At 32.9% G+C, this 18,344-nt stretch overlaps 1 protein-coding gene and 1 long non-coding RNA gene across 2 annotated transcripts in view; one reads left to right on the top strand and one right to left on the bottom strand.

The window, feature by feature from the left end:
- Nucleotides 1-3,176: 3,176 nt before the first annotated feature.
- Nucleotides 3,177-18,344, bottom strand: part of LOC114712190 (MLP-like protein 28) — an 89,097-nt gene continuing 73,929 nt past the window's right edge. Inside the window, exons 3-4 of the mRNA XM_028896662.1 lie at nt 3,949-4,413; nt 3,177-3,457 (exon numbers count right to left, since the gene is read on the bottom strand). Coding sequence (XP_028752495.1) covers nt 3,192-3,457; nt 3,949-4,413 — 731 coding nt within the window. The 3' untranslated portion in view covers nt 3,177-3,191. The remainder of the gene's footprint in view (nt 3,458-3,948; nt 4,414-18,344) is intronic.
- Nucleotides 4,179-18,344, top strand: part of LOC114712195 (uncharacterized) — a 79,959-nt gene continuing 65,793 nt past the window's right edge. Inside the window, exons 1-2 of the long non-coding RNA XR_003737209.1 lie at nt 4,179-4,224; nt 16,048-16,054. This is a non-coding gene — a long non-coding RNA (uncharacterized LOC114712195). The remainder of the gene's footprint in view (nt 4,225-16,047; nt 16,055-18,344) is intronic.

An 18,344-nucleotide genomic window follows, 5' to 3' on the forward strand; every position in this document is an offset into this window, starting at 1 on the left:
GTCTCCTTCGTTCTTTATCACCCACCCTCCATTGCAGCCGACCGCCATGAATGTTGTTGCACCCAGCACCCACCACGACGCTGACCATTGTGAACACCTCCGCCATACGTAGCACCCGCTGCCGCGGATGACCTGACCACCATGAACGCCGCCGTACCCGACACCTAACACCACCACTGTCTCTGCTCCATTTCTGCCCCTATGCTTTGCATTCGTCATGACCCCCAATTTATTCTCCTCTTGCTATATCATCAGCCTCCAGCATCCTTCCTTCAAAAATCTCATATATCTGCCTTCCCATGCCATCCAATAATGATCTTGTCTCTACATTTTTCGATCTGCGTGTTGTTTGGGTTTTCAGATCTAATTCTTTTTCTATTTCATATCCTTTCTTTCCATATCTGTTTTTTTTTATTTCCCTTATCTTCTTTGATTCAGATCTCTCTTGCTTTATAAACAATATCTTTCATTTGGGTTGATGAAGATGTAAAAATTTTGATGATGATAATAGTGGCCTTATTTTCACAGATGATTTTATCATTGGCTTTTATGGTTTCAGTCCGTTATGATAATGAATTAAATATCTAGTAAAATGAAGGATTGCTGTGTGTATTTTATCAGCAGTCTTGTCGAGTAAGAAGAAACGTTCGGGAAGGGAATGATTGTTTTTTGGTCAAGGGATAAAAGGGTCATTTCATAAATTTTATTTGTTTTATTGAAAATAATAAACATCATCTACCATGTTTTCTTTATAATATACCAAACAGATCATCAGTAATCAAAATTGCATTACAACCTACTGCATTGGACTGCAGTGTATTGTAAGAGCAAATTGCACTTGAACCAAATGGGCCTTGAGATTTACGGTGGTTCCACTTTGTTAACACCTTTTTTTTTTCCACAAAACAAACAAAAAAAGAAAAGGACAAAAGAATGTGTGGTTATCATCCGAGGAAAAAAAATTCTCCCTAGTTTTGATTACCTTACGCGGTTTCTGGGATTCCAAAACCACATGAAAAAAGTGAGTCCACCTAAATTAAGATAAAATATAATATGTCAACAGGGCCATTAATTTGCTGGTAAAAAAAAAAAAAACAGGGCCATTAATGCTTTTTTTTCCCAGTTTACCCTTAGTTACACATTATTATTACTAACTAGGGGTGTTTATGAGTAGGATCGGGCAGGGCATGACCCATGCCTATTGCCCAACCTAAAAAATGAGCAGGCTGCACCGGCTCTACCCAATAGAAATTGTAATTACTTTGGGCAGGGTAAAGGTGGGCTGGACGAGGTGGGTTTCCCTACCCAAGTAATGACACCTTACTCATATTATATGTAAAAAAAAATCTAATTATATCTTATAAATACTCTTGTGAATTTCAAATGCATTTATAATTTCATATCTTAAAATATTTCAAAATAAGCTGACGTTTTTTATCTTAAAATATAAAACATAATGTAAGTTAAAATCGGTACAGTTAAATGTTTATCTCCTATATATTGAGGTTATCCGTGTGTTTATAATGAATATATTTGTATTGGCCAAATAAACTATGATATACAGATCACATTGCATTTAAAAATATATACTTAAAAATTACCTTATATATGTATATGAATATAAAATATGAAAATTAATTAGTAAAATTCTGGATTACAGCTACCTCTGCTATTAACTCCTAAGGCTTTGGCAAGAAATAACAAACATTCAGTTATTATTATCTTTACCTACAGTTTGAAACTTGTAGCCCCAATGGCCTAGCCTCAAAGTTCAATCAATTTGGTTAAATTAATAAGTAATGCTCAAATAATACACTCTAATAGGCAAATAAATGAATAAAAATTTGATACTATGGAAGAGTGCAAGCAACAAAAAAAACAATTTTTTTGGGCCAAAATTAAAAGGGATAGTGGTTGAAAAATAATATTATAATACATATAAGACTAAAGTATGCATTTGGTCCTTTAACTTTGTATAAGGTTTCAATTTGGTCCCTTAACTTTAAAAAGCATACATTTGGCCCTTTAACCCTAAAATCATTAGGTTTCAATGATTATTTTTTTTGTAAAAATCATGGATGTTTTGAAAATTAAACTTAACATGTTAGTACTTGAGAATATTTTATCAATGTTTAAGATCTTAATCTCATCATTTTTTAAAAAAATTTTAGAGTTAAAGAGCTAAAAGTATGCTTTTTAAAGTTGACGAACCAAATTGAAATCTTGTACAAAGTTAAAAGATCAAATGTATACTTTAGCCTATATATAATTATATATTTTTTCTGGTAGGGCCAAATATGCAGGCCTGTGATAAGCCGAGCTCAAAAATACCCATTTTTGTTCGGTTCTCTTTTTATTAGACCAAGGTGGGCATTTTTTTTTGGTAGGCATAACAGGCATCTGCACCTCATGAACACTTCTATTATTCATGTAAATAACTTTTCACTAGCTTCTCGATATTTGTTATAAGGGTAAGTTTGGAAAATTTTATATTTTTTGAACACATTTAATGATATAATTACTATTTCTTGATTCGTGTGAATTAGCTTGTTAACCCTTTGTGATATGGACAAGAGGGAGTACTGTTTGAGCCATTTTTTTAGATAAAACTGATCTACTGTTAAAACCAAACCCATTGACCCTTTCCTACTGACTCTAGCTGTATAATTTCTTTCGTTTTATATATAATTGATTGTTATATATATATATATATATATATATATATAAATACATCTTATTATAATAAACAGACTCGTTATTAGAAAGCAAGCTCCCTTGTGAGTGAAAATTCACAAATTCAATCCTGTTTATAAGTTCAAGCCGTCAGTATTTGCCAAAAAAAAATTATTAAAAAGTAAGCAGAAATTGACAAAGTTGATAATCATAAAGTGCACTTTATACATACATACACACACACATATATATAACAACCAATCAAAACATACTCATTCAACCAAGAATAATCTCAAGTCTTCCATCACACACATACACAAGAATAGCAGCTACCATAATTGCAGTACATAAGAACAAGCTCCTCGTCATTAAGCATTACAACTTATGACTGAACCTGTTTTTATTCATATATTACTTATGACAATAAGCACTTTATTAGGACTTGAATTAAGATTCGAATCCCACGATATACCCACCATATGTTATCTCGATGGACAGGCTTAGAATAGGGGTGGGCACTAGAGGGCAAGATGAGAACCCATGTCTCTGGTAACATCAGCAACCAACTTTGTAAGAGTGTGAGGATCAGGAATGTGACCTTTCAGCTTCTCATATTCCATGGTGACGTGCACCAAACTCCCTTTATCCTTTGGAGTTGCCTGCAGCGTTATGGCCATGCTCTTGAAATCCTTCAGGATATCTCCCTCCACAACTCTGAAAGTGATCAAGTTCTTGCTCGCATCTACGGCATGGATCTTCTCCTTGGCCACACAGTTTTTCCCTTCTGTTAATTCATCACAATACTAGTTCAGTATCATGTTCAAAGGGATGCTCATTAATTCTTTGAACTTGTAGGGTAAAAATGAAAGGGAAAATGGCGACTTGGCACCTTATAAGAAGAATAAAGCAGAAATAATTATGATGTCCCAAAGAAAGAATATGATTACCAAAAGGTCCAAATGACAAATAAGCAGCATAGATCTTCTTGTCATATTTTCGGTACTGAAACTTATCATTCACTTATTATTGGTAATTATGTTCCTTCCCAATAAATAACAATGAAGGACATCATTATTGACTCGGATCGGAAATAACTGCAGCTCGGTTATAAATCATGAGGACTCAATCAGAAGCAGCACTTCACTCTTCGAAGTGTCGTTTTCCCAGAAGAAAACCAGGAGAAGTACTGAAGAGAAAGTGTACATACCTACCTTACTCTCCCTCTCTACACACACACGCGCGCGCGCGCGCATAAATGAGTAGTTGAGTACTTACCATGGACATAGTGCCAGGTAATGACAGAACCGAGTTTGCCCCAGTTTGCATCTGTAGCAACATGTTGAACGTTGGCAGGAGAAATATTAGGAATGTGGTGTGGCTTGGAGGTCATCAATTCATGAAACTTGTCTGCAGAAGCATCAATGTGAACATCAACTTCCACCTTCCCAAATAACTGTTCCTCATGATCGCCTTGTCCTTGTGTGAGGTGTGAATCAATGTCTCTGCTAACCTCGGATGCGAGCTGCATCAGAGAATGAGGATCTGGGATTTGTCCCTGAAGCTTTTCGTACTCAAAAGTCCATTGAACCGCACATCCCTTTTCCTTTGGAATGGCTTGAATCGTGGCTTTGAAGCTCTTGAGATGTTCAAGTACATCGCCTTCTGTTATCTTCAAAGTGATTGAGTTCTTTGCTGGGTCTATTGCTTCAATCACAGTCTTGGCCACGCAGGTCTTCCCATCTACGTGCAGTCACAACTAATATCAGTCATTTGATCTGATAATATACATATCATATAGTGAAGCTTATTCAATCTCGAAAATGAACGAAAATCATCAATTAAAAAAAAAACACTGTCGACATGATACTGATAAATTAAAATTTAGCTTACCAAGAACATAATTCCAGACAAGGACAGAGCCAACCTCTCCGAAACGACCTTGATGCTTAGTCACAGCCTTGACTTTCCCAGGAGCAAGGTTGGCAATGTGATGAGGATTGTTGCTGAACATTTCATGAAACTTCTCAGCAGAAGCATTAAGGTGAACATCTGCTTCAAGCTTCCCGAATAAGTGAGCCATCTTTGTTTCTTTTCTGTTTGTGGTGATCGATATATAATGCAAACCCTAATTCAAATGCACAACGAAGGCTTAGGCCTTAGCCCTTTATATAGGAAATTTGAGCTAGTTCGAAGGGTCCTTATGTAATAAATATCAACAGTACGTAGTCCCCATGACCTGGTTCGCAATGAATATTTTTCCCTTCTTTTCTTTACAAATGTAGTCTATTTTAGATTAATTTTAATCTTTTACACATATAGCATTGCCAGATCTTACGCGTCATCAATATCAACATGAATTATTGCACCCAAGGTGGTTGACCTCATCAGGTGTTCTACTGTACAAAGATATCATGATAGGGGTGTTTTTGTGATGATTGGGGATTATTTTAATTTAAAAGGCCATAATAAATATTTGACGATTAAAAAAAAGTTCAATAATCTGCCTTACACTGACGGCACGGAAGATGATTAAAATTTTGAATAAAATTTTATCCTTTAATTTATTTGAATGGTTCAGGTTTATGTAAAACTCATTATTCATAGAAAAAATTGTTATGAGTACCTTAAATTCATCAGATCTGGACCATTCAAATCTTATTTGAACAGTTTATGTTTTAAATTTTAATGAATTATTTTTAAATAGAAAAATATTTTTTTAAAAAATAGTAGTTAAGAGATTATCTTTACTCTATAGCATATACCTATTAAAATAATTATTCTAAATAAATAAAAATAAAAAATTAAATCTAAACCATCCACTAAATAATTCAAATTTGATGAGCTTAGAATGAGTATGGGAGTAGTTTAGAATGAGTATATACTAACCTCAGTCCTAATTATAAGACCTCATTTATAGTCTACAAATGAGGTCTTATAATTAGAACCAAAACTGATATAATTTATTTTCAAATTCTATGCAGCATAGCTAGTAGATCATTTACATCATTTAATTTTTCCCCCGACAATTTTGTTGAGCTATCATCAAAAGCACTCAATAATATAAAGAAAATTTAGACATAAAAAAGGGGGCTGACAATAGATGTACGTTGCTTTATATTATCTTCAGTCCTTAATATAAGAGTTAGTTAACTAATTTAAGAAAATTAAGAAAATTTGTTAAGTTAATTATTTATACTAAATTGGTCCTGTCCTCCCTAAAATACCCTTATTAATAATTTGTATTAGTGAGAACTACTATTTGATAAAATATTTAACATGTACAATTACTATAAGAATTACTTTGAAAAAAATAGATAAATATAAAGGACATAATAGATAGGGGTCTTATATTTAGGATCAAATTAAAAATTAAACTAATTTTTATATTAAAAATTGGAGGTAATATATGAGCTCCCTCTCAAGAGATAAGTTAGCAATAAAGAATGAACCCACTTGTCTTTTGATGTGGTTCCACAATGCCTTCAACTCATATCGACATTCACAAAAACGGGAAAAAAAAATTAAGGCCAATGCGCCTTCGCTTTATTTTGGGTTTGTTTACGTTAAGTTTTGTAATTTTTTTTCTGAGTTAAATTTAAATATCATTGGGGCGATTAAAGATGGTTCTCTTAAAAATGTTTTCTCAATTCATATAAATTTAACCACCGGCCGTTTGGCCTAGTGGTATACGTGTGTGTGGGGTGTGCGCGCGGGTTCGATCCCAATTCGTAGAAATTTAAACTCAAGGCCTCATGTTTAAGCAATTAAAACTCCTTTCACTAGGACCAACACATGTTGGTTGCCAAATTGAATTTTATTCTGATTGATTTTTCCAAACTAAAATTAGAATGAAAATTAATTAGTATAATGTAATTTATATTTAAATATGATTTCATAAAAAAAAATAGTTCCCCGTTAACTTATTTATATGATATATTTTATAAAAACTGAAATTAGAATAAAAAATAGTTTAAGGGTACGTTGGGCCACATTATTTATAATTTATAAATATCATGATTTTTATAAAAGCTTACACACATGTTAATTTGTTGATTCATATTAAGTAGAATATTGACACAGTCTGTAAAAATAGTTTAAAATGAAAGGATTTATAAATATTGACATTAATGTCTGCCCAACAATTAGGTTTTAGGACAATAATTCAAGTCACAAGAAATTAAACTAACAATGCAAAGGATATCACTGCTGGTAAAAAACAAAAATGCAAAGAATATCACTCTCTCCCGTCCTCAAATACAAAAACTAGCTAGTGGGATGTTTATTTTAGTTTTAAGTATAATGTATTAATTCGAAAAAGAAATTAAAACCGAAATACCTAGCTAGTTATACATGTTACATGTCCATGACTTTGATGTTTGTATTTACAGCACAATTATATATTTGTTTTTATTATTCACATGTATGATTTTATTGGAGGTAATTCTGTTCAAAATATGTTTGGGTATTAAATATGAACACTTTTTTTTAATATATATATAATATATACATATATATGGTGTCAAATAAAGTTCAGATTTTAATTTCATCACTTTCGATCGAATAAAAATAAATTTTAAAAAAGAGGGGGGGGGGGACGGACATTAGCTGGCGGAAAACTGCTTGAATGGGACCTACTCTTCAGTTGAATTAGTGGAATCAGGGAAATTAGGTGATCCACAGAAATGATTAGGGAACACTGGGTCCAAGGTCAGAACTACTAATATTATCTACCATTCAATGTTTAGTTTTGAAACACGGGACGTCACCTATATTTGACTTGATTTGATTTTATTTGGAGACATGTTTTTTTTTTTTGGCAATTATAAGCTTGTTTGGAAAAACGTTTAAAACACTTATAAACACATTTTATGTAAAATTAGATAAATTTTATCTCACATATTTACCTCGTATTCCATAAATTATGATTAAAATATTACTTATAAGCTATTCTAAATAAACACTATATTATGATCAAGTAAGTTAGTTTTTGATTATAAAAACTGGTTTGTAGCATAAATTATAGGGAGAATTAGAATAAAGGACATGTAGAAAGAAATATTTATTAAAAAAGACCATAAAAATTAGAATTACTTAAAAGGACCAAAATTTAAAATATTGATTCTAAAATGCCAAATTATCTCTATCCCACCTCCATCTCTCTCCGTGATTTTTTAGTTGTTGCTTTCCTTCCCTACTATTTTATATTGTTGGGTATTGATTTTAAAATAGTGTAATTACATTTTTCCCGCAACTTTTTCAAAAAGTTAGAACTTCCCTAAGCTATATATACACAACTTTTTTCTTATTCATACTCAGAATTTGTAATTATTGATAACATTATTATTTCAAGATCTTTAAGTTTTTTGTCACAAACGATAACATTCAAAACTATTTGTTACTCATAGTCCTAAATCTAACATTTGATGGTTTTTCAATTTTGTATAGAATGAGATGTGACAGTTGATTGGAAAAGAAGAATAATTATGGGTGATTTAGTATTTTTAAAATTGTATTTTAATTTTTGGTATTTTAAAATAATTATGATTTTTAAGATTCTCTAAAATAAATATTGCTTTTTCTTGGTCCTTGGTTCTAATTCTCCCTAAATTATACTATAAATTGACTCTCATACTTAAGATCAGAGGTAGTATTTGATTCCAATTTAAAGTGAGTTCAAACTTAATATTCAATCTTGTTTAGTTTTGAGTTTGGAGTACAGTAGTCCCATTTTTTTCCTTTTGCCATTGTATGTCTTTTGTTAAACATGGATCATACCCTTATACAATATAAATCTAAAATATCGGCGGAAATTATTATACAATTTTAAGAAAGGAATTTAATCATCTAAAATTCCCATAACATACAACTGAAAAACACGCCATGATAAATTTCAATATATATTATGACAACAAATTTATACTGCTGAGTTATTATTACAACATTTTATAATTAAATTTATTTTTTGAGGCCTCATGATAATTATCCCAATCCATTACCTAAAAATATGAAAATTAAAAACTTGTTTGGTTTCTTATTTTAAAAATAATTTTTTAAAAAAAAAGGTAAAATAGAGGTAAAAAAAAATTGTTTGGTAACTTGTTTTTAGTTGATTGTTTTACAAAAAGTAGTAATATATTTTTAAAAACTAAATAATCAAAGCAATTTGTAGATTGTTTTATCTTTTGTATTTTTTTTAATTTTTTGTTTTGGAAAAATTGGAGAAACCTTCTTCCTTTCTTGCCTATGTGATTTTTTATATTCTTTGTTTTAAATATGACTTTTTTAAAAATAATTATTCAAACATATTTTTTTCATTCTCAAAATTTTTTTAGGAACGAGAAAATAAGAAAACAAAACAAAGAGCCCTAAGATTTCGGAGACGAGCTAGGCTGTTCCAATAAAGCCCAATACATTGTCTTAAATCTTTTTATTTGTTTTGAGCCACGCCTGATATTTACGATTAGATAAAGTGAGAAACTCAATTGGATATATAAATTGGGGTTTTAATTATGGAACTAGATTGAGTTCAAACTTTAAGCGTTTATTTTCTAATAGATATATGAAGTGCTCTATCTCTTAACAAAAAAAATATTGTAACAGTGAGTTGTAAAAAATTACTGCTCCTGATTCTAATCCTAAATATGAGAGCTAGTTAGATATTAGATTCTATTCTAAATATAAAACTCTAATCCAATTTATTTATCAAATTTATAATGTTTTCTCCGAAATATGAGGTTCTACATCAAGGAATAGTTCAAATATATATATATATATATATATATGATTGTATAAGGTAATTGAGGAAAGTCAACACACATTTCTTACCAATAAATAATTTAGCTAATTTCCTTACCCTATGTTTGTTACACCGGAGTTAATGCAATTATTCCCTCACTTCTCGTTGAATTTAATCTCTCCTCCGCTAACCATTAGGTCCAAGAACTGCATGATTCAATGATTTTCATTTATCTATTAATCTCCCTCACACAACACACACCCAAAAGCATCTAATTTAATTTCTAACCTTGAACCACTGCCATTCCCTTTGCATTTTCAGAGCAGCACCAGGGACGTGGTTAAGTTGGGAAGTAGAAGCCCAACTTAGATGCCGTGTGCAGCAAGTTATCGTGATTCTCAGTGAACATTGTTGCTACCACATTCCTAAAGTGAAACCCACAGAGAAGGTTGAAAACCTCAGCTTGACAATGTTGAACAGCATTGAAGAAATAATGCCCCTTTTGTTGAGAAAAAGTGACCACTGAGATTAATTCTGGGTTTGCTGTTGATACCTTAAACAAAAACTCAACATTTCCTAATTTAGCTGCCGTCAACAGTGCTTTTGTAATCATAGGCCTTTTATCTTCTCTCAGAAATGTTAGATTCTTACAAACCAGGTTTAGTATTTCAGTTGCTCATGAATGTTGCAACTTCCGCTTATGTATTTCCTTCATTCCTGGACAATTGGCAACTCAAATATAACTTAATATTAGTCAAGCTTAATCATGAGGACAAAAATCTTAAGAGCAACTCATTTAATTTTTTGGGAATTTTTGAGCTACATACCAGACAAATTATAAAGGAGGGAGGTGATCAACTGTAGTAGATTTAGTCCTATTGAATGGAGTTTTATCAGCCCTTCATTCAAAAGGATTACAGACATATTATATGCATGTGAAGGTCTATCTTTTTCTTGCGTTGCACAACATTTAGGTTCAACTTAAATGCGAGCAATTAGCATCTTATGCATAAGATATGATTTTTATTTTCAAATTTCATATTTTGACATACCTGATTTTCATGTATGATTAATAAAATAAAATTTCTTACATCTTTTGATATAAATGTTCTATTAGATTTGCAATATTATTTGATTTTGCCTTCCAATCAACTGATAGAGAGTATTATATTGTTGTATCTTCGGTTCTGTTACTCATCTTGTCTTCTTGTTGCATGTCTACACAGAAATGATTAGTGGCCGAGGTTGATGGTATTTTGATATCTTCCACCCATGAAGTGATCAAAGAAATGGAGAAACATTAGCTTCTTCAAATAGTGAAAGTGATAAAATTAATAACTAGAAGGACAAGTAACTTGTGTGAAGCTATTCGAATTTTGGAAAGCTATCATGCACAAACAAATAAGTTTTAAATATATGGATTTCATGATAAAATTAATATGGTTATTTTAAAACAAGCATGCTCAAGCAAATATTGATGTAATGAGACTTCGTCTAGATACTTTAGGCAAACATAATCTACTGATTTTTTTTGTTTTTGGATTTGCCAGACATTCGGTCTGTCATGGCACTTTCTTCTGCAGTAGTTGAAAAGATATGTTCGTAGGCATGGCCGCTCTGTTTTTCAGGATTTCATGACAGATCAAGGAATCTCTGTTTCTCTACAAGCTAATGTTGAAGAGCTTTTAAGATATTTTAAAATGCAAAGCTGCAGGCCTAAGGATACTCCTTTGGTAGTCAATAAAACATTATGTGAATGTGATGAAGAAGATATCAAGGCTGACGCAACGAGGTATAAGCATAATAGTGCTGTTGGGAGCTTGCTTTGCCCGACTTCAACAAGGCCTGATGTGATGTTTGCAGCATATTTATCATCAATATTTTTGCAATAACCAAGTGAGGTGCATTATGTAGCTGGCAAATGGGTGCTGAGGTAGTTAAAAGGCACATCAGAGTTAGACCTGTTACAGATTCCAAGTTAATTGGATATGTCGATAGTGATTCGGCTGGAAGCTTAGATGATGGAAAGAGTACATCAGGTTATACGTTTTCTCCTGGTTCTAGTTTGTTTTGCTGGAACTCCAAAAGGCAAGAGGTTATGGCTCAATCATCTACAGAAGTTGAATATGCAAACCAAGCTATTCGGTTAGAAAGATGTTGACAGATTTGGGTCTGGAGCAAGCTGAAGCTACTCAAATATTTTGTGATAGCAGATCAGCTATTGCAAGAAACTCTGTGCAGCGTGGGAATGCCAAACACATGAAGGTCAAATAATATTCTCTTAGAAATGCTGAAAGGGAACAAGAAATATGTCCTGTGCATTGCAGTTCCGAAAAGCAAGTTGCAGGCATAATCACTAAAGCTTTGCCTAAAGACAGATTTCAGGAGCTTAGAAGGAAGCTTAGAGTCCCTAGACAAAGTCTCAAGGAGGAGTGTTGATGCAATAAGACTACCTTAGGCAAAGGTATTCTGCTGTGTTTTTGTCTTGGTTTTGCAAGACCTTTGGTTTCTTTTGTAGTAGTTGAACAGATTCTACAAGATTGTTTATTCCTATTGTCATGTCATATAAGTCTAAAACATGTTTTTAGACCTGGATAGTATTTTGAAAAAGCTAATATATTAGCCAGCTATTGCTAATGAAATGTTTGTTCTCTCACTTTTTTTAGTCCAGTTCCAAGCTCTTTTCTTTATAGAATATACCATGATGAAAACGAGATTGTAGTTAAAATAACTTGAGCTTCAATACCATTACTCTCATCATCATAATTCAGTACTTTGGCTTGTATGTAACTGAAAAGGACATGTAGAAAATTGCAGGGATAAAAGGAAAAAACAGACATTTAAAAGAGTGACATGCACTAACGGTAATAAACCCATTGCTTCCAGAAGTGAAGTTGACTTTTGTTGAGGGAATCAGAAATATAGAATGCAATATTCTCAATGGTTGCATATCCGAAATCGGCAGCAAAAATCAGCTCTTCACATCGTCGAAGCAAATCCAAGGCAATGTCTATCCATATATCATAATCACTTAGTATATGAGATGAAATATCAAGATAACATGAACCCGCATAGAGAATAGAATGAAAATGAGACATATATATAGTGAATTGTTGACGTATTGCTAGTTGTATTACCAAGATCTCCAGTGACGAAACAGCCTCTGAGAAACGAAAGACCTAGAGGGCCATTTTCTTTTTGAAGACTTGCAAAGGAGTGACAGAATAGAGATAACGTCCCATTTCAGAGAGGCCAACACGAAAAGCGAATGTAACAGGAATCAATTTAAGTTGTCCATTTGGAATAGAAAGTACATTGCTATTTTTATCAACTGAGCATTTCGCTATTGGAATGATTCCCCATTTTTCTCCTTCGGCCCTTAGGTCTTTGTGGTTTTTTTTGAAATATTCTAGAGGAATCAGCCCCTCGTTGTTTTGATGTAGCCTATATCCAGGATCCATTACACTCTCGATAGCCTATGTATATAGAAAATAAATAAATAAATAAGCAATAAATAAAAGACTCAACGTAACAAAATAGCTAGAATTGATTAATTGTATATTAAAACAATTATTTTGTTCTATATAAGCTAACCCATTATTATTCTTACATTATACAAGGAATTATCTAATGATATAAAATTACTTCACTTTTCTAGCTAGTTCACAATCAGCAAGTCTCATCAGATGTGTCTATGAATTAAAAAAAATTAATCCTTAAAAGAGAACATCTCCTTCTTTGGTCAATTTCATTCATTAAATTGCACCATATAATAATGAATCTTAATTATTGGCAAGGAAAAAAAACCGGACATGTGTGCATGTGTTAATATGATTCATTTTCTTCTGCCTCTGGCATGCACAGAAAAGGATTAAATTTCAGTTCTAACCTTGAACCATTGCAGTTCTCTTTGCATCTGCAGTGCGGCACCAAAGATGCTGTTAAGGTAGGAATCAGGAGCTAACGAGGCTGCCAAATGTAGCAAGTTATTTCCTGTCTCTCTTGCTGCTCTCATTTTTGCTGGTGTTGCTGCTGCCGTAATCTGGAAGTGACGACAAAGGAAGAGGCTGAAAACCGCAGCTTTACGATATTCAACAGCGGTAATGACGAAAACGGGAGAGTTTAGGCAAACAGAAGTAACAAGTGCGATTAACTCCGGGTTTGCCTTCGTTACTCGCAAAACAAACTCAGCATTGCCCTGCTGAGCTGCACAATTCAGTGCCATTCTAATCATATTCCTCTTTTCTACATTCAGAAGCATCAGAATATTCGGACAAAGTAGGTTTAGAATTTCAGTTGCTTGTGCATGCTGGAGCTTCATCTTATATATTTCCTTCATCCCTACACCATTGGCAACCGATCGAAATAGAACTAGAATGTTAAAGGCATTCGATTTAAGTTCTGGGCAACTTTTTGGCGCGCGTACACATATATACATACCTGACAAATTATATACGCTGGAGAGTAGCCAATGGCGTAGACCTGTCCCTGTTGACATGCATTTTTCTTTTTCTTTTAGTCCAATCATTCGAGAGGATATGCATGCGTGCATGTCTATATATATAGGTTCATCCTTTCTTTCTCTTTTCCCGAGGTTTATTTGTGTGCATATACGAGTCTAATCTTTTTTGGGAAAATTATGTACAGATCTCACAGAAGAGATTTTATTCATCTAAGGTACCACAAAATGTCAAAATTACTGACAGGTCCCAAGGGACCTTAGAGTAATATATTCTATTTGTAAAATGACGTCACTGCCCCTCACATTCCAAATTTATATTTGCTCTATCATTGTGATTTACAACCTCAGCAGCAACTATTAACAACCCAATGAAAAGATGTTGACAACCTAAACAGTATCCGATAACAACTTATTTTATAGGATCACATAACCTCCACATAAGAGTAAATTATAACCAAATAGTATAATACAACAATTTTAACACTAAAATGGGAAGCTTTCTGAAAGCATTAAGAATTTTAACTAAACCCAATAGGATTATAGCAAAATTTTAATGCGGAGATCCATTGACAACCTCAACGGTGAGTATTAATAACCTAAGGAGAACTGTTAACAACCTTAGCAGTGTATGTTAACAGCTAACTTTATAGGATAATGTAACCTCTAACTATAACTAACTAAATTATAACTAAATAGTGTTAAAGTTAATCTTATATAGTTGTTAGGGGTTATATTATCCTATAAAGTCAGTTGTTAATAGACACTGCCTAGATTGTCAACAGCTCTCCTTGGGTTATTAATATTTATTGTTGAAGTTGTCAATGAATCTCGGCATTAAAATTTTGCTATAATCCTAGTAGATTTAGTTAAAGTTCTTAATGGCTTCGAAAAACTTCCCATTTTAGTGTTAAAGTTGTTGTATTATACTATTTGGTTATAGTTTATTCTTATGTGAAGGTTATGTGATCCCATAAAATAAGTTGTTAACGGATACTGCTTAAGTTGTTAACACCTCATTGGGTTATTAATAGTCGCTGTTGAGGTTGTAAATCGCAATGACAGAGCAAATGTGAATTTGGAATATGAGGGGCAGTAATGTTATTTTACAAATAGAATATATTACTCTAAGATCCCTTGGGACCTGTTAGTAATTTTGACATTTTGTAGGACCTTAGATGAATAAAATCTTTTCTGTGAGACCTGTGTGTAATTTTCCCATCTTTTTTTCTCCAGTCAAAGCTAAGTGCAACTTAATTAAATGCTAACACTGAGTAACCTGTGCATAAATTAAGGCTGAGACATATATTCAAAAATCGAGCTTATAATAAAAATTAATTTTTAATTTCAAATTTCATATTTTGGCATACCTGATTTTATGGGTGCTAAATTAAATGAAAAACATTACAAATTGTAATCTACTATGTTCTGTAATAATAGTTATATAATATTATTTGATTTCATCTCCTGAAGTGATAATAGAGGATATTGTACCTTGACCAGCTCTGCTGCCCTCGCCTTCTTGCTGAATATCTACGCAGAAATGCCCGGTGGTTGTCGTTGATGGTATTTTAATATCTTCCACCCAGAAGTGATCAAAGAAATGGGAAAACATAAGCTTCTTCAAAAAATAATGCAGAAAAAAACTAGAAGCACAAGTAAATTACATAAATAGTATTAATTAATTACTGCCGCCTCTTGTTTTCTATGAAACTTGAAGTCAAAAATGATATCTTTCAATTAATTGAGGGTTAATTACATAAATAGTATTTTTGGAATTTTTTTGCCAACCTTATTTAATCTAAATTGGAAGGAAACTTGAAAAAAAATTATTAATTTAAGAGAAATTTAATACTTTAACTGTCATTAATTAGTGTGTAAGAATTAGTTGAAAATGTCTTATAATAAGAATCAAAGGTAGTACTACCTCACCAGAACGAGAAAAGTGGTTCACTTGTCAAATTTAAAAATAAAATATTTTTTGCAACTCTGCACATATTTAAGAGCACAGACAAACACTATACGATACTTCAACTCCTCTTCTAATAAATTGTAATAGGGAGGGGTAATACCTATTTGGAAAAAAATTCATTAATAATCCATCAAGTGACTTATATTGTGGGTTGAGAATGTCTTTCAAAAGGCTATCTTTATTTAATTAGGAAGGTAGGAGTAAGAGGGGAAGGGTGATCGAGACGGAGTGGGAATAAGTGTGTGTAAACTAAATTATACCAGAGGTTGTTTCATCTTCACCATCTTTACCGTCATCATCATAATTCGCCGTTATGGCTAGCGAGTACTTTAAAAGAGTGAACGACATATATAGAAAATTGTATGGAGAACAGAGAGTGGAAAGTAATAATATGTACTAACAGTGATAGGCCCATCGCTTCAAGAACGGAAGTTGACTTTTGTGAAGAGAATGAGGAAGAGAGAGTGCAATATTCGCAATTGTTGAGTTCTCATCTGCGTCTTGAGCAAAAAGCAGCTCCGTGCATCGTTGGAGCAATTGCAAGGCAATACCTAATAGAATCATATAGTATAAAGAGACGAGAGGGAAAAAATGAAAATGAAACACAAATTGCGCTTTGCGAGTGAAATTATATATCTAAAAATTACGTTACCAAATTCTCCACTTCTCAAACAGGTTCGGAGAAAGTCACGGCCCACAAAAGAGCCGTTTTCTGGTTTGAAGACTTCCAAAGGAGTGACAGAATAGAGATAACGTTCCAATTTGTTGTGGCTAGACAGAAAAGCCAAGGTAGCAGGAATCAGCCAAGGCCATGGAGCTGGAATTGCAAGTGCATTGCTATTTTTCTTTCTCATGCATTTTGCAATTGGGATGGATTCCGTATGTGTGGCAGTTGTTGCAAGTGGAGTATAGCCATAATAATCCCATATTTCAAGATATTCTGGTTCAACTAATTTCATCAACTCTTCTACTATGGCCACATGCCCGAACTTTGCCGCTGTATGAAGAGGTGTTTCGCCTCTTGAAGCTCCAAAATCTACGTCCAATAACTTAGGATGGCGATCAATGAATGCTTTTGCTTCGAACCAGTTGTCCTCATATATGGCCTTGTTCAAATTAGCCATCTCTAATTCGTCTGCCTCCATCACTGGAATCAACAACCAGCACATACGCATTAAAAATTTAAAATATGTATTCGAATGCATAATTAAGAGGAAGGACATAGGTAAATCAAATGAGAAGGAGTGAATGCAATGAGTTGGCACCCAATGTTGCTATCGAAGTTCAGATAGGAATTGGCTCAGGTGTTGCCTAATAATAATACTTCGATTTTCTTCTGTACATAAAGAAGAAACGACGGAGGTTTTTAGTAATATAGCCTTAACGCCATACTTCATATCTAAATCTTGTACTTCTCTTCCCTCGCTACTGTATGTAATCATCAATTCTTTCAGTTTGTGAAATTAAAATACACATTTCAGCGAAATAAACAAAGATTAATTGCGCTTACTTCTTTCTTCCTCCACGTGAATTTGTGATGTCAGTGGCTTGTTACTTCTTTTTCAGCTCGCTCTCACACTTCACTGACTCTTCCACATTCTATATATTTATAGCCTTTTTGTTTATTCCTTACGTGTTTGTATGGTTTAAGGTGTTCAATAAATGATAGGGGATCAAGAAAAAGATCGTGATATGTTACCAAAAAGAAAAAAGAAAAAGAAAACAAACTTGACTTTTTCTTTTAAAAAGCACGTACACATTAAAAACGATAGTGCTGTAGGGGAACAACTTAATTGCCTTAAGTACCATGTAGTATCTTCTTTTGCAGATGCCTCACAGTTCACTTGCTCCTGATGCATTGTATATCTGTAGCCATTGTCGTATTATTTCTTATGGTTTAAACGCCGACGTGGCACAATCTGGAACGTTGGTGAAGCAAAGGACTTGGATTTGAATTGAAGATTATCAATTCACTAAAAAGCGGCAGATCTTCTAGAGAAAACTCACACAAGGAACATAAAAATTACTAAATCTCAAATCAAAATTGTTTCCTATAAATTAATAGTTTTTGGGTTCAAGTGCATTGGTACCTTGAAGTATTTTCTCAGGTGTATCCAACACTTGGAGTATTTGTGGTGCATCTAGCTTCTTGAAGTAATTTTTATGTATGTCTAGCACCTTGAAGTAATTTTTTTTCCTTAGTGCTAGATGTACCAAAAAATATTTTTGGGTGTTGGACACATCTAAAAAAAATACTTTGAGATGTTGGATGCATACAAAAAACTTCACAGTGCTGAGCACATCTAAAAAAATACTTCATGGTGTCTTTTAGAGTATTGGATGCACTCGAAAAAATACTTTGGAATGCTGGATGCATCTTAAACCATAGTTTTTTCACTATTAAATAATAAGGCATTTTTTAAAAGAATTTTTTATTTGAGATTTGGTAATCTGGAAGTTCCTTTTGTAGAAATTTCCCCATCTTGTTACGCAAATCTTGTTTT

The sequence above is a fragment of the Neltuma alba genome, unplaced genomic scaffold (genome assembly GCF_004799145.2).
Source record: "Neltuma alba isolate B1F8T4 unplaced genomic scaffold, ASM479914v2 tig00011340_pilon, whole genome shotgun sequence".
NCBI classification, from domain to species: Eukaryota; Viridiplantae; Streptophyta; class Magnoliopsida; order Fabales; family Fabaceae; genus Neltuma; species Neltuma alba.